This window comes from Chelonoidis abingdonii, chromosome 4 (genome assembly GCF_003597395.2).
Source record: "Chelonoidis abingdonii isolate Lonesome George chromosome 4, CheloAbing_2.0, whole genome shotgun sequence".
Lineage (NCBI taxonomy): Eukaryota > Metazoa > Chordata > Testudines > Testudinidae > Chelonoidis > Chelonoidis abingdonii.
The window spans coordinates 63,036,903-63,054,110 of NC_133772.1; the positions used below are offsets into that span (position 1 = coordinate 63,036,903).

General features: G+C 42.7%; 1 protein-coding gene across 1 annotated transcript in view; it reads left to right on the top strand.

Moving 5' to 3' along the window:
- SLC5A12 (solute carrier family 5 member 12) overlaps positions 1–14,522 on the top strand; it is a 34,877-nt gene extending 20,355 nt beyond the window's left edge. The window contains exons 9-15 of the mRNA XM_032803712.1: positions 1,230–1,342; positions 5,104–5,171; positions 5,753–5,839; positions 8,431–8,606; positions 9,777–9,880; positions 11,397–11,524; positions 14,254–14,522. Of these exons, the coding sequence (XP_032659603.1) occupies positions 1,230–1,342; positions 5,104–5,171; positions 5,753–5,839; positions 8,431–8,606; positions 9,777–9,880; positions 11,397–11,524; positions 14,254–14,418 (841 nt within the window). The 3' untranslated portion in view covers positions 14,419–14,522. The remainder of the gene's footprint in view (positions 1–1,229; positions 1,343–5,103; positions 5,172–5,752; positions 5,840–8,430; positions 8,607–9,776; positions 9,881–11,396; positions 11,525–14,253) is intronic.
- Positions 14,523–17,208: the final 2,686 nt, after the last annotated feature.

Genomic DNA, 17,208 nt, shown 5'->3' on the forward strand with positions numbered 1-17,208 from the left:
GATCGGTCAGGACACGGGACAACCATGAGGTCCTTGCCCATTACAAGCTCAAATTCATCCACGGCTTGAAGAAAAAAATCCATTGCTAAAAGTAACTCTCAAAACACATTTTCTATGTCCACCATGTATTTCAGTTATTTTAGTATTAATTTGTGAAAACTGACCTCAGTAGGGTAGCATGGGTCTAACTGAGTGTGGAATCACTCAGCACATTACTGGTGCTTTACAATACAACAATGAAATGAATGATTTGTGGAGGGAGATGTAACTGAATAGGATTTAATTTGTATTATTAGTTTAGTAACTATTTTGTGCAGGCTAACTCCAATGGATTTGCCCAGGTATAACTGATGAAAGAATAAAGAACCAAACATACTGTTGCTGCTATACCTATAACAACAATTTCCCTTGGATCACTGGCTAAGTAAAGTCCTACTCAGCATGAGCAAGGCTGTCAAAATTATGACCTGAGTAATTACTGTTCTTATTTGGCACAGAGTATGTAAAAGGGGGAGCTATATAGTTGCAGGCAATATGGTCTGAGAATAGATGGATGCATTAGATAGCATGAAATGAAACATTCTTTGGAGAATTTTGCCAAATTGGACTTAATTCATTACCCCTCTGATACTTAGTTTGTTATGATGTTTTGCAGAAAAATATGGTATCCGCACTATTTATTTCATGCCCTTTGAATTCTAACATAGCAATGTTGTTCTTTGACTTTTTTGAGAACATGGAAAAGGTCTGTGCAGTTTGGGCAAGTGAAGGATTTGACACTGTGTATATTAAGTAGGTGCTTCTACTTTTTCTAAGCGAGCACCGAAAGTGACATAAGTGAAAGTCCCCTCATGATTGCAGCAGGAATGGGAATGGTTCCAATGTCATCATCCCTCATTGGTCCAGTCTGAGACTTGGAGCTTCTTCTCATGATTTTGCTAGTCTCAATAAGTCCCAGTCGTGGGGCTTAAACTCTGTAGTCATTTAATCAATTATATCAAGCGATACCCACAGAATGATAGCTTAATGACTATTAATATATAAAACAAAGAAATAATTGCCAATCAGCCAGTCTTTTCAAGAAATGTTCAAGATAGATCATAAACAATATCATTCAGCTGTTAATATTTTGGCAAGCACATTTTATATCAGCATAATGTTATTTGGGGGTGTTATTTCTGTTAATATGATCATAATTTTACATTATTATAAAATGTTTGTTTTTACAGCACTGTGGCTGCAAGCATAAATGCTCTAGCAACAGTAACATTTGAGGATTTTGTCAAGTACCGTTTTCCAAATCTCTCTGAAAAAATGAGCACCTGGGTCAGCAAAGGCTTATGTAGGTACAGTAGATGGATCTTCTACTTAGGTGTATTTATCATAATGCCAAAAATATTTTCTTAACCCCTCTTTTCTAGACAAGACCCCTTTGTCTCTCTATACATCAACACAAAATAGCAGTTTTTGAATGCTCACGGTATTTATGCAATGAGATCCTGATATCATGAACTTATAATAAGGTATTAGCAAATATGGAGTAACCAAGACTGTGACTTAATAAATAGGCGTATATGATATCTGCAGCGTCCTTGTTTTCTTTCTGAAGTAAAATGCAGAGCTCAGTATTGCATCGAGTTTTTGAATAATCTAATAATGCAGAATTCCTTGCTAACCTATCCAGGGCCGGCGCTTCCATTTAGGCGACCTAGGTAATCATCTAGGGCGCCAGGATTATTGGGGGGCAGCATTTTGCCGGGGGGGCGGCAAGCGGCTCTGGTGGATCTGCTGCAGGTGTGCCTGCGGAGGGTCCGCTGGTCCTGCGGCTCTGGTGGACCTGCCACAGGCCTTCCTACGGACGGTCTGCTGGCCCTGCGGCTCCGGTGGACCTCCCGCAGGCACACCTGCAGCAGCTCCACTGGAGCCGTGGGACCAGCTGAGCCTCCGCAGGAACGCCTGTGGCAGGTCCACCGGAGCTGCGGGAGCAGCGCGCGGGGTGGCGAAATGGCCGTGCGCCTAGGGCGTCAAAAACACTGGCGCCGGTCCTGAACCTATCTGCTCACAGTGCTTCAAGAGTCTGGAGAAGAGAAGACAGAGGGAACATGATAACAGTTTTCAAGTACATAAAAATTTGTTACAAGGAGGAGGGAGAAGAATTGTTCTTCTTAACCTCTGAGGATAGGAGAAGAAACAATGGGCTTAAATTGAAGCAAAGGAGGTTTGGGTTGGACATTAGAAAAAAGTCCTAACTGTCAGAGTGGTTAAGCACTGGAATAAATTGCCTAGGGAAGTTGCGAAATCTCTATCATTGGGGATTTTTAAGAGCAGGTTAGACAAACACCTGTCAAGAATGGTCTACATCAGTGCTTCTCAAAGTCAGGCCACTGCTTGTTCAGGGAAAGCCCATGGCAATTTACCTGCCGCGTCCAAAGGTTCGGCCGATTGCGGCTCCCACTGGCCGCGGTTCGCCGCTCCAGGCCAATGGGAGCTGCTGGAAGCAGCGCAGGCTGAGGGATGTGCTGGCCGCCTTCCTGCAGTCCCGATTGGCCTGGAGTGGTGAACCGCAGCCAGTGGGAGCCATGATTGGCCGAACCTGCGGATGCGGCAGATAAACAAAGCGGCCTGGACTGCCAGGGGCTTTCCCTGGACAAGTGGCAGACCGGCTTTGAGGAACACTGATCTAGATAATACTTAGTCCTTCCATGAGTGCAGGGGACTGGACTACATGGCCTCTCGAGGTCCCTTCAAGTCCTACGATTCTTTGATTCTAAGATACTGCCTGTTGCCGTGTCAGAGATTTTCAGTGTTTTGCTTCATGTAGCATGATGAAAAATTCACATTATGAGAACAAAAATGAATACTCTTGTGGAGTATTCAATATTGATGCTTATGGTACTACTCATGTGCTTGAATTTTAGCATTCATGTAACTGTTTACAGGATTGAGGCCAGAGGGGGTTGTTCTCTTAACGTGAATTTTCATCATGCTATATGAGTAAAGTTATACATGTGCTTAATTATTTGTAGGATGAAAGCCTGCATTTATGTATATGAACAAGCAACAGTGTCAAACTCCTGTAAAAAGTTTAATAAAGTTTTAATGTTGAAAGCACTGGGGAAGCTCAAGGAAAACTCATTTGTGATACCCACAGAATGGCAGCTATAAATCATTTCTAGCCTGTCTTAGAGGGTCACTATGCAGTGTTATTGTAGCTGTGTTGGTCCCAGGATATTAGAAACATAAGATGGGTGACATAATATTTTTTATTTTATTTTCTGTTGGTGAAAGAGCCAAGCTTTCAAGCTTACACAGAGCTCTTCTTTAGGTCAGCTTTTGAGCTCTGTGTAGCTTGAAAGCTTGTCGCTTTCACCAACAGAATTTGGTCCAATAAAAGATATTACCTCATCCACCTTCTCTCTCTTAGAGGGTCACTGTCAGCTTGATATTTTTAAATAGTTTATAAAAAAATTCCCCTCTCACCCCTATGGGTGGTATCTGTCTTCCTCAACCTCGGGTCCTCTACCAGAGGCCTGGGAGTTTGAGGGTTCTGCGCAGTATCTTAGCTGTTCCTAGCACTGCACTCTTCTGGACAGAGAGCTCTGAACATTGTTCCTGGGATCTGTTGGAGCCACTCACCCAGCTAGGAGTCACAGCCCGAGTGCTCCTACCACCACTGGGACCACTTGGCTTCATTTCCACATCCTCTCTAGTTCCTCTTTCAGGCCCTGGTACTTCTTCAGCTTCTCAATTCCTTCTTCTGATTTGCTGTCACTTGGCACTGCTATATCTATCACCACCGCTGTCTTCTGGTCCTTGTCTATTACCACAATGTCTGGTTGATTGCCAGTACTTGCTGTCCGTCTAGATCTGGAAGTCCCACAGAATCTTAGCCTGGGGAACTTCCAGATCCAGACAGACAGGCAGGTACGGCCAATCAACCGGACATCGTGGTAATAGACAAGGACCAGAAGACAGCGGTGGTGATAGATGTAGCAGTGCCAAGTGACAGCAACATCAGGAAGAAGGAATAGAGAAGCTGGAGAAGTACCAGGCCTGAAAGAGGAACTAGTAGGATGTGGAAAGTGAAGGCCAAAGTGGTCCCAGTGGTGGGGAGCACTCGGGGGGGGGGGGGCTTGCTGATCCTAAGCTGGGTGAGTGGCTCCAACAGATCCCAGGAACAACATCAGAGCTCTCTGTCCAGAAGAGTGCAGTGCTAGGAACAGCTAAGATACTGCACAGGACCCTCAAACTCCCAGGCCTCTGGTAGAGGACCCGAGATTGAGGAAGACACATACCACCCATAGGGGTGAGAGGGGAAATTTTTATAAACTATTTAAAAATATCAAGCTGACAGTGACCCTCTAAGAGAGATAAGGTGGATGAGGTAATATCTTTTATTGGAAAATACAAATCAAGTTTCTGACAGTGCATCCTTTAAATAATGTGCTTAATTTAAAAAATATCTTTAGAATATTTATATAGATATTGCTGCTCTCCTACAGATTTTCATCAAGTTCACATATAGGGTAACACCACAAACACATTCAGACCCTTCATCTCTGTCCATTTGTCTGCCTGTGACCTCTTCAGTTTCAGCTTTGCTGCTGCTGTTAAACAACCTCTTGAAGAACCTGAGAAGAGTTTCATGTGAGTGCCACACAGAGCAGTGCTTGAGAGCATTGCTATGCTAGTGCATGAGATAGGACAGTGGTCAGGATGAACTGAAACCAATTATTACAGAAAGGCCTGTCAGATGTAAAAATTGAACAAACGGAAAACATTGGAGAATACTATTGTTTCGCTAACTTCCTTCCTTTTCACACAGAGTCGGGATTTCCAAATTAATGCTAACTATTTAATACTGCTTTGTTAAAGAGATATCAGGTTCTGATGTTGAATACTTCAATAAAATATGGTCCCCTTTAAACATCAAAGCCCACAATGAAAATTCCTTCATTCTGCCTGATCTTTCAGCTGATCAGAAAGAACAATAAAGCCAATTAAAAAAAAATCTTGGAGCTGCAGAGAATTTGAGGAAGTCCATACCACTAATCACTGATGCACTAGTAACTGCTGCTAATACTAATCATTAATCTCTTTCAGGTATAGTATTTGGAGTGCTGTGTACTTCCATGGCTGTGGCAGCATCACTTCTGGGAGGAGTTGTCCAGGTTTTTAAATATCCAGAGACTCACTGAGCTCTACAACTAAAGAAAATTGATCTTATACCGTTTGTTCTCTTTTCTATTAAATCATATTTTCTGTGAAAGATAAATTGTGCTGTACAACTAACAAACAGACTATAAATTATAATAATATTATGCACTCTTGGCAGGATGAGCACTTTATAAATCCATTTAGTGAAGAAATCTGCTTGTTGGGCACAATCCTACCCAACCAAAATAAATGCGAGCAAGTTTGAGTCCTTTCTGACATGCAGTTCCAGCTTAATATATGTATTGCTACTGCCATGTTAGTGTGAAATTAATTTCTGTGACCAGTAACAAAAATAACAATCATTGCAAAAACTTTATCATTGAAAAGGTAAAATACCAATCACAGTCTTTCTTTTTTAACAATATACTGACATTAGAATTTGATGCATTTGCCGTTAAAATGTTCCAAAGCAGAAATCAGAGCTCTGCGTGCCTTGGAATGAGAGCATAAAAAGGAGTTATAAGAATGAGACTGTGGATATATCAAGTGACATTGGTTAGCCCTGAAAAATTTCTTCTGTGCATTGTTTCAACAGGCTTCACTCAGCATTCACGGCATGTGTGGGGGGCCCATGCTAGGATTATTTACATTGGGAATTGTGTTTCCTTGTGCTAATTGGAAGGTAAGAGGAGCCCATCGTTATCTCAGTGAGTTTAAACTTGCTGGCCCTTCATTTATATGATCCTCCTTTTATTATTATTATTATAATAATTATTATTACTGTAGCACCTAGGAGTCCTAGTCAAGGACCAGGACACCATTGTGCAAGATACTGTACAAACACAGAACAAAATGACAGCCCCAGCCCCACCGAATTTGTGCCCTACTTAGAGGCCTCTTACTAGAGATTAGTCCAAACCTACCCCCCATTTATCAATGTTCCTCCATTTTGGATCTAGTTCAGAAAACTATTGACAAAATTTAGACCCCGCCCCGCCCCTACACTATGAAGGCCATGGGGCTTCAGGCTATGAAGTAGCCTTTGTATAGCTACTCTTGGTTCACAGGCTGTAATAACAGCTGCTGACTTATAGCACTTCCTATGCGGGGGTTCTAATGCTACTTCGGATTTGGGTACATGTGAATCCAGTGGCTCCTCCTCGGCTTACCCCATATCACCCTCCTGAGAACAGGTTGGTATGGGGACTCCAGTGGCCTTGTGTGATCCATCTATGCTGGGTGGATTCTACCATTACAGAATATTCAGTTCAGTCAATGGTACACCATTTATGGAACTGAGTTGCCATAGTCATAGATGTGGGATGACTGTGCATGTATGAAAGGGCCATATAACTCTAATCCAGCATGAAGAAAGTGTAACTATAACCTCTACAGTCAAATCTACTTAACTTAGATTTTGGCTGAATAAAACCCTGCTACATCAGCCACCATTACAAACTCCTCTTTTGCCAATAACCACCACTCACTGAGAGTACGTCTACACTGCACGATTATTTCGAATTAGCTTAAACCGATATTACAAAACAGATCTAATAAAATCGGTTTAGCGCATCCACAGTGGGATCCCGAAATCGATTGTTTGCGTCCATGGTCCAAAGCTACCATCGATTTCAGGAGCAGTGCACCATGGGTAGCTGTTCCTCAGCTATCCCATAGTTCCCACTTCCGTGTTGAGAGCACAGTGCCTGATGGGGCAGAAAACATTGCCCCGGGTGGTGCTGGGTACAGCCTCACCCCTCCCTTTGTGAAGGCAGCAGACAACCCTTTGGCGCCTTTTTCGCGGAGTGCATTGAGCAAACGCCATAGCACAGCAATCTTTCCCTTTTTTTTTCCACGTGGTGGTGGGGGGAAATAAACTGAGGAGCTGTTCCCTGAACCACGCCAGACACTGTGTTTGAACCTACAGACATTGGGAGCTCAGCCAAGAATGCAAATAATTTTCAGAGACTGCTGTGGACTGTGGGATAGCTGAAGTCCTCAGTACCCCCTCCATCCATGAGCGTCCATTTGAGTCTCTGGCTTCCCGTTACGCTTGTCACGCAGCGCTGTGTATCCTGGAGTTTTTTATTCAAACGCTTTGGCATTTCGTGTTCTGTAACGGAGCTGGATACAACAGATTTGTCTCCCCATACAGCGATCAGACCTAGTATCTCCCGTACGGTCTATGCTGGAGCTCTTTTTCGATTTCAGACTGCATCGCCAGCCGTGCTGATCAGAGCTCCACGCTGGGCAAGCAGGAAATGTAATTCAAAAGTTCGCGGGGCTTTTCCTGTTTACCTGCCCGCTGCATCCGAGTTCAGATTGCTGTCCAGAGCGGTCAGTGCTGCACTCTGGGATGCCGCCCGGAGGCCAATAACGTCGATTTCCGTCCACATGAACCCTAATCCGAGTTATCACTATCGAATTTAGCGCTACTCCTCTCGTTTGGGAGGAGTTCCGAAATCGATTTAAGGAGCCGTTTAACTCGATATTAATGACGACGTCGTGTGAACGGATACAGCATTAAATCGGTATATCGGCCATTAAACTGATTTAAAGTCGCAGTGTAGACCTGGCCTGAATTTAGAATAGGAGATAACACTGGTAGCTCAGACATCACTTTGTGGCAAATGTTGACTGTCTAATGGCAACTACGCTCTATTTGAATTAAATCGCCCAACAAAATAGAGCAGTAAATGGGCAAAAATAGTGTAATTCCCCCTAGCTATATTTATAATTCAGCTAACATCTATTCAGTACAGGCAGTGAAGAATAGACAGTATGCTGCAGGAAGGTATTTATGCCATGGTAAAATGTTCACTTTAAAAGTGTAATCACTATGAAGGAGGTTCACATGGGAATATTAGTTTTTATAGGGAGCAAACATGGTCATTTTTGAGTAAATTTTCAGTAGAGGGTTTAAAAGCAGTTTTATCCATTCAGTGTGCAGCATGCAGGAAAACCGGCTTTTCATTTGAATTCTTCCCATCTGTTTCATTGTCACAGCTGATAATAGAGAAGGTAAGCATTTTTCAGATTTCAAACTTATGACAACATTTCAAGTTTCAATTAAAAAGTAGGAGAATTTTTTTTTTTTTTTTACTAACAATGCCCCAGCTCTATTTTTGACCCACTCTACCAAATAAGGCCTGATTCTGCACCCTTGATGCGAATGAGAGTTTTTGAGTGGAGGACCAAGCCATTATCACCTGATTTCATGTGTGCAGTGACGTATTTCAGTTGTCTCTAATAATATATCTTGCTTTAATTAAGGGTGCCGTAGGAGGCCTATTGACTGGGATCACCTTAGCATTTTGGGTTGCTATTGGAGCTTTTGTTTACCCAGCACAACCTTCAAAGGCCCGCCCTCTGCACTTATCAACAGCCAACTGCATTCAAGCTAATAACACAGAGATAACTACGTTGGCTCCTACTCTTCCTCCAATCAGGTATTCTCCACTGATTTTTGTGTGGTTTTCTCACAATGTGAGGTACTTACTGCATGACATCAGGTCTGGCCTTCAGCTGTGCTGCCCAAACTGTGCTCCATGAAACTTCAGGGGTCTGAGGGCATGCTGATGATCTCCAAACAGCTCATTGGTGCATGATGCAAGTTCTCCTCCAGGTACTCCATAACAAGAAAAACAGCAGAAAATACACTAAATACATCCCTAATGTTACCTTTCTATGTAAACATGGAACAGGAACATAGGACAGGTACGGGTCTCCTGGGTCAGGGAGTCAAGGCCCCTGCTGCTGCAGGCAACCTCATTTTATAATCAGATTGCTGCAGGGATGTTCCTGGATTATGAATTTGTAGGTGTCAGGGAGGGTGTCCATAAGATGATCTATGATGTGGTCCACCTTGTGAAAAGTTTTTTAGTATCTTGAGTTACCATGTTGTACCTTGCTTAGGGTCCTCTTGAATGCCCAGTGATGTCAATGGGAAAGCTATCCATTGCCTTCAGTGGAAGTTTTAAAGAGGAACACTTTCAAGATACACACAGCTCAATAGCTAGTATTAATAAAAAGCCAAATCAGGTACTACTAAGAGACTAACTGAGCAGGGACAAGTCAATTCCATCTTAGCATGATTCCAGAAACATGTTAGGGTATATCTGTAATATAGAAGAGGCGTGAAGGGAAGTTATAAATAAAGTATAAGTGACTGGTTAAAAGACTAAAAGGTCTGAAACTGTGGATCTAGCATTAATTAACTGCTCCCAACAAAAGACCTGGGCCTTAAATTGTCTGCATTTATAATTACTTGGAAAGGAGAGAGTGACAAGCATAAAGCCACTTGACCATACCAATTTTTGTGACACACAGAATTCTAGCAGTGACCATTAGCCAGAAGCAAACTATTTTTAAAAATGCTAGTACTATCTAGACCCAATGCAAGTCTATGCATACTTCACTAATGCAACCAACTGGACATGTGTTCTATTCTTGATGTTGTGTATATGCAGTTATCTATGTATAGGGCTGTCTGTTACTTCTGTTATTTTGAAATGATTCTTCATCTGAGACAATATAGTTTTATCCTTCATAGAAAGACATTTATAAGTCACTGGCAATTATTGCTAACTTATTCTTCCTCTCTTCTTGTGCTGCCACAGGCCTCAACTGGCAGATACCTGGTATTCCTTGTCCTACCTTTACTATAGCACTGTGGGCTGCTTAGGGTGCATTATTGCAGGCCTTCTGATAAGCTTTTTAACAGGTTGGTTACTTATTAAAGGTTTTTTGCATTAAGATTTGACTAGAATCAATCGTTTTAGAATTCTGCAGATACGTACAAGGGTGCAAACTTGAAACCCCAGGCACTTATTGGAAAGCAGTGGAGATAAAACTGGGCCACTTGAGTCTAACTCGGGGTGGGCAGACTTTTTGGCCCGAGGGCCACATCTGGGTGGGGAAATTGCATGCAGGACCATGAATGTAGAGCTGGGGCAGGGGGAAGGGGTGCAGGATGGAGTGCAGTGTGTGGGAGCGGGTGTGGTGTGCAGGAAGGGGCTCAGGGCAGGGGTGCAGGAGGGGTATTGCAGGGGGCTCAGGGCAGAGGGGTTGGGGTGTGGGGTGAAGGAGGTGTTCGGGGTGCGGGCTCTGGCCCGGCGATGCTTACCTTGAGCAGCTCCAGGGTGGTAGCGGTGCACACTGGGGCTACGGTTCGCTCCCTGCTGGCCCTGTGCCACTCCTGGAAACGGCTGTCACCATATCCCTGCGGCCCCTGGGGAAGACAGGTCAGAGGGCTCTGTGCGCTGCCCTCGCCTTTGTGTACCTCCACTGAAGCTCCTATTGGCCTCAGTTCCCCATTCCTGGCTAATGGGAGCTGTGGGGGGCAGTGCCTGCAGACAAGGGCAGCGCACGGAGCCCTCTGCCCCGCCTCCCCCAGGGGCCACAGAGATGTAGTGCTGGCCACTTCTGGGAGCGGCGGGGGCTGGCAATCCTGCGAACTGGATCCAAAGCCTTGATGGGCCAGATCCGAACAGCAGGCCATAGTTTGCCCACCTCTGGTCCCACTGGTTTGTCGATTCCCCGTTCATTGATGTTTCCCAAGGAAATTCTTGGTACGTTAACTATGAATTGATCTGGAGGGTTGAAAAACAGCTATAGCAGACAGACTTACTGCCCTAAAGGGAGTCTAAAACTGTTGTAATTATGGGACCTCTGCAGCTGGACGAATTTAAAGCAGTACATAGCTTGCTCTAAGTGACACTGCAGAGCAGTTCAGCCTCCAGTGACCCTAAGATCAGGGTACAGAAAATGGTTTAACTGCACCTTACCTCACTGTCTCAGCTGCTCTGACATGAACATGGCCCAGCTGAGCATTCAGCTCATTATCTTCCTGTTTTTGTTAGAGAGATCAAACTAGTTTTAATTTTAAAATGAAACAAACAAATAAAAAGTCAAAATGAAGCAAACAGGCATATGCATTTAATCGCTTCCTAGATATTTACATAATTAATAAACAGAGATGCTCATCTGACACCCTCTCCCCAGTGCAGCCTTAGATGAGATCAATACAAAATCCCTAAGTGGATATTTAGCTCAGCTAGATGGATTAATTGCTTGAGACCATGATAGCTGAGATTCAGCTGGGCAAAGATGACACTTGAGCCCCTACACGGACCATGGAATAACTTACCTGTCTTAGCTTCATCTGTTGTCTTGTGTCTCCTTTCTCTGCTTAGATGTCCATGGAGCATACCATTAACAGATATTTGTATTCTTTCCAGGCCCTGATCAAGGAAAAGCTGTGAAACCAGTGTTAATACGTCCTGTCTGCAACTTGTTTTGTTTTTGGTCTAAAAAATACAAAACATTATGCTGGTGTGGCGTGGAGCATGACAGCACAACAATTTCTGTGAGTCTATTTCATAACAGAACAGCACACGACAGTATTAGGCTGTGCCTGCTGTGCAAAGTATTTGATAAACGGATCAGATTTAGACTTCAGATTCAAAATTCCTGTTACATACAGCAGAAAAGGCTACACACAGTTAAGTGGAAATCAGACCAGAATTGAAAAAAATCAGCCTTATTCTGCTCATTATTTAGCCCCCAATCATGTTACAATATGTCACTATTTACCAGGTACAGAAGGATTACAGAATCTAGAGGAAGAAGCCCTGTTTGTTATGTGACATCAATGCTCCTTGTAATGCATGGTATAATCTCCTTACACATCAACAGGGAGCATATCAGATATTATATCATTATTATATTTAATCTTAGCCAAGAGGCCAAGAAGGTAGGTCAAGCAAGGCATTATTTAATATTTTAAAGAAACAAAAATACAGATGAAATGGACAGGTACCAATTTTCCTATGATGTCTTAAAAACATATCTAAAGATTAGAATTAGGGTAATATTTTCAAAGTATTTAAGTGATTTAAGAGCTTAAATTCAATTTTCAAATGTGACTCAGGCATGTAGGAGCTCAAGTTCCATTGATTTTCATTGAAACATAGGCACTTAAGGCCAGATTTTGAAAGGCATTTAGGTGGGGTTGTGCATACAGGTCTCTAGTGGGGTTTTCAAAAATGTGCATACAGGTCTCTAGTGGGGTTTTCAAAAACATCTGTGTGTCTGAAGCCAGATTTTTAGAAATATTAGATACCTACCTCCCATTGATTTCAATGGAAATTAGGCACATTTTGAAAATCCCACTAGGGGCCTCTCTGTATCTTTAGGTGTCTAAATTCCTTTGAAAATCTAATCTTAATTGCCTAAAACCAATTGCCTTTTGAAAATGAGCACTTCTGAAAATTTTATTCTTATTTCTTTTGCCCAGTGGAATGTGCATGTATTTCGGAAATGAAAGTACTGTAGGTTTGTGAAGAACATGTGCTGGGAAGCTGCAGAGTATTTATGTGGTTTTGAATTCTGCGGATGCAATCAGAACTGAATTGGGGTTCAGGATCTAGGTAGGAAATGAGAATTAGGCACCATGAACTCCCTTTGAGATGATGTATAATTTTTTTGCTCATATTACATTTTTGCAAACATATCAAGAATTACAGCAGAAACATGACAATTAGGATAAGAGCAAAAGAAATGATCTGTCCTCTTATAGCACAAGAAAACCTGATCACCTAGTTTCTATGATCTGCTCATTTGTGTCAGTCTTATGTGGAAGTTGAGAGAGCATCATTCTAAGGACACAATTCTTCTCCCATTGAAGTTAACATCACTTTTGCCACTGAGTTCAGTGGGGTCAGGTTCAAGCTTTAGATACTTATTAGTACATCTTTTAAAAGTGTCTGGGACTGGGGCTAAATATTAACAAGCCGAGGACACAATGGCGGAAAAGATGTAAAGTCAATTCCTTGCTTTTGTCTCTGTTCTGAAAAGTGACTGTAAAAGCCACATGGTCTATTGGATTCTGTCATATATGTGTTTGAAAGGGTCCATATTGTGCCTGGCCTATATAGAGCTTTGCCGAGCTGTGCGGAAGAATAAGGCTCCCACACACTCCTAAAATCTTGGGTCAGAATGCAGGTTAGGTGGTGGCAATGGGGACCAAAGACTGCACAGCTGTTACTCCTTCCCCTTCTCAGAGCAGGTGGGTAGGAAAGAGGAAAGAGGGGTGGAACCTTGGGTCTACCCTCTTAATGGACTGGTCAGTGAAGCTGAGCCTCCAGGAGGAGGAAAGTAGAGAAGATGCCCAGGAAATATCTGTGACAGAGTATTCACCCCTTCCCCCAGGTACTAGGGGGAAGGATTTGAGATGATCTCAGTCATGATTCCAGCCTGATGCTCCCCCTAGCATAGTGCTGCCCTGTACTTTGGGAGGAGCAGTGGCCTAGTGGACAGAGCACTGATCTGGGGCTCAGGAGACCTGGTTCTGCCAGTGGTCTGCTGGGTGATCTTGGGCATGTGACTCCCCCAGTCAGTGCCTCAATTTCCCCATCAGGATAATGAATATATAAGCAATTATTACTACTACTTAGGGCACTGAGCAAGCGAACCCTATATAAATATTTTTCCCCCTAACTGCCAGCACAACCTGAGCTCTGAGAGGTGAGATGGCTCTCCCCCTTCTTTTGCATCACTAAGTGTAATAAAGACTCTTTAGGACACTCTCTTGGCCCATGTATATCACACCCATGGATTATTTTCAGATTATGCCTCAGTATCCCTTTCTCTTCAGTGGGTTTGCACAGGTGCAACGTTTTGGCCTTGTAACATGCAAAAAAGGAATATCTTCTGGGGTTTTCAGAGGAGCCTCAGGAAGTTTTGGATGCCTGAATTTTATTGAAATCCAGTGAGATCTGGGCATCTAACTCCCATAAACTCATTTGAAAATCCCAGCCAGAATCTAGCTCATTCCCTTGTAGCTGTGTTCGCTGAGCAAGGTTAAAAGGAGGGAAAAGATTCAAAGCCTTTTTTGTGTCACTCTGAACACACACAAGGAGCAGCTCTGGGATGGATAAGAGTCACCTTACAGAGTAGAATCATACTTTAAACTCTTTCTACAGGGATGAGATGCATAAATCCAACTATGATTTACTAGGGTTGGTTTTATTAATGTTTGAAATATGGAAAATCACACATTCTTCAAACTACTGTATTTTTATTCCTATTTCTCAGGAGGACTCTGAAAATAATATGTGTAAAGATGGTGCAAAGAAGGCAGGGACAGATGAGCCCCTCCAGAATGGATTCAACAAAGAAACCCAGACTCATTTACCTGGTTATAACCATCATGAAAAATCCTACACCAATACAAGCATAGAGACAGAATCCTACTTCTAGTGGCTGTGGGGGGAAAAACCTAAAATCTCATGGAAATCTAACTGCATTGCTCCAGCTTTAGAAAACAAGGACTGTACCTAGCCTGTCAATTGTATTTTACTAAGTCCTGGATGACCAGAACAGCATACGGTTGTAACTGCAGAGAGAGAGGTAAAAGCCAGCTTCAGCTTTAGTTATGAAATACATATTAAAACCAGGGAATCCATTCTTTAAAGACACTGTGATGCTGGGAATGCTGGTGTATCAGGAGAGACGAAAAAACTGAAGCTTATTAAGAAAATTTCTATTACATGTTTAGCAAAAGATATGCATTAATGTTGGTGCTGTGGCCAAATTCCAATCTGAGCAAGTATAGTCCATGTATCAACAATTTATTTTGGAAAATCCAACCATCCAGAAGCATTCCTTCCTTCTTGTCCCAAACTAGGATGTAGTGCTGCTGTTTACCTCACTTATGGATGAGGTAATTTCTGTATCTGTATCTGCTGTTTCCCCTCCTTATGCAGTAAGACACAGAACATCTTTCCCGGTTGGAAAATCCCTTCCATATTCAAATTTCCCCTAATGATCTGCTTCTACCAGAACACATACTGGCCTTGAGCTGGCCAGCAACCTGGGATGTTTGATTGTAGAACAAACCATTTAAAAATGAACTTTTATTAAAAAATGTATGTTATCAAGCCATAGCCAATCACAACCATTTTACTTGTAGGTCAGGCTTCTTTCCCATACTCTCTCTCTGGTCATTTTCACTTTGTAAGGAGCTCTGAAGTGGATTGGCCTGCGAAGTTGGTGGTGAGCGAGGCTGAGGAAAATATGATGAACATTTCTGCCCTCAGATATATGCCTTTTCTGAACTATAGTGACAGCAGTATCCATCAGAATGCATTGACATATGTAACAATAAAACATTGGATATTTGGTACAGAGGACACTGCTCCTTTCCTGAATGAGCTCCCACATTAGCAGAGCCATCATTCTCCCCTCACTGCTCCCCACTTCTCGGCAAACTGGCTCCATGCTGTCTAATAGCACATTGGTCCAGTTGGAAGGACAAGTTCTGAGGATTTTGTCCAGTTTGTCATAGAATGGACATGTTTTCCTAGTCTGACCCAGACCTTATTATTGTCCTTGGCCTTGTTATAATGACCTTAAGTCCCTGGATTTTTTTTCTCAGTTCTGCTTGATGTTCTGCACATCTCAGCTAGTCGCTCAGACACCCAGCCATACATCCATCTATTCTCAATGCCTGAGTCCAACGGTGCCTGACTTGCCTCATCTATCTAGGTGGCCACCAGTACCCACATATCAGTTTCAGATCAGCTGGCAGCACAGTCATAAGAACTGCGAAGACATGCTATCCAAAGAAATTGATTTTTGGGAAAAAAACACACAGTGCGCTCAGTGGTATGTGCATGGATAAGTAGCTTCCAGAAACCCTGACCACTGTGCAGTGCAGTGCAGTGCAGTTCAGAAAATGGACTAGACAGACCACCTAATCAGTGACCTGTGCACCATGGGCTGTTAGTGGTGGAATTATTTGCACCATAGGGACTATTACTCCAGTGTTACCCATCCATATTGACACTGCATTATTGGAATTTGGCACAGCAGAGAGCCACGTGCTGGTTTGAAGCCAATCTAATCCAAATGGCACTATGAACATGAGTGCATTGTTGGAAGCTACTCTATATGTGGACATGAGGTGTACTGCAGATGTGTCAGGGAACCCAAGAGGCAGTTAGTATGGCACATTTCAGCAGTATTGATATGGCCTTCATTAGGAAAAATAAATGTTTACTAGTTCTCCCAATGAATGAGTCCATTTGCTTGACTAGGGATCAGTTTGGCTAAGGACTGACACTCTGTTGGGACTGACATTCTGAGTCATGGGTAAATTCACTTCATTATTTCTTTTGTGGGCCTCTTAGTGGCTCAGCTCTGCTTACTGCTGCCAGACTTCTCTTCTCCCTGCATACAGGTCCCTTTCTGCCCTGCCCCTACACCTGGCACACTTTCTACTTCTATGGAACATCCTTCCTCAGGTGGTTAGCAAGGCAATGTCTGTATATGGGAGTTTTATTAAAATAGTTGACAAATGTATGACATATAGGAGTGTAAGCTAAGCCACTAATAACTGTCGTGCTTCAGGGTATAAACTAATTCCTTGCAGGGTGAGGAATGAAATCGCTCTCAACACCTCACCATAAATAGTACTCTACAGCCTGATGGTGCATTATGTATTATTTCAGCCACTGGCAGAAGCAGGATATTAGGCTAGAGGGCCAGTGGTTGCATTTCATATAGCACCTCGTGCCACATGGTCAATCGTTGTATAGCGACGGCTGCACTGTGAGGCAACAAGAGCCAATTTTATAATTTCTCAAGATTTTTAGAAATTTTACTCATTGCAATTTCCTACTATGTTAAGAGTCTTCTCAAATTCTGTATATTGATGGAGTATACAGTGCCCCACCCCAAATTTGTCAACCTTAATATCTTCCTAAATTGATTGTCATAAACAACATAGATGCTTCTTGTTGGTACAGTAACTCCTCACTTGAAGTTGTAGTTATTATCCTGAAAAATGCTACTTTAAGCAAAATGAGGTTAGTGAATCCAATTTTCCCATAGAAATTAATGTAAATAGGGGGGTTAGGTTCTAGGGAATTTTTACACACACACACACACACACACACACCCGTATAAGTTTTAAACAAACAATTTAATACTGATACACAGCAATGATGATTGTGAAGCTTGGTTGAGGCGGTGAAGTCAGAGGGTGGC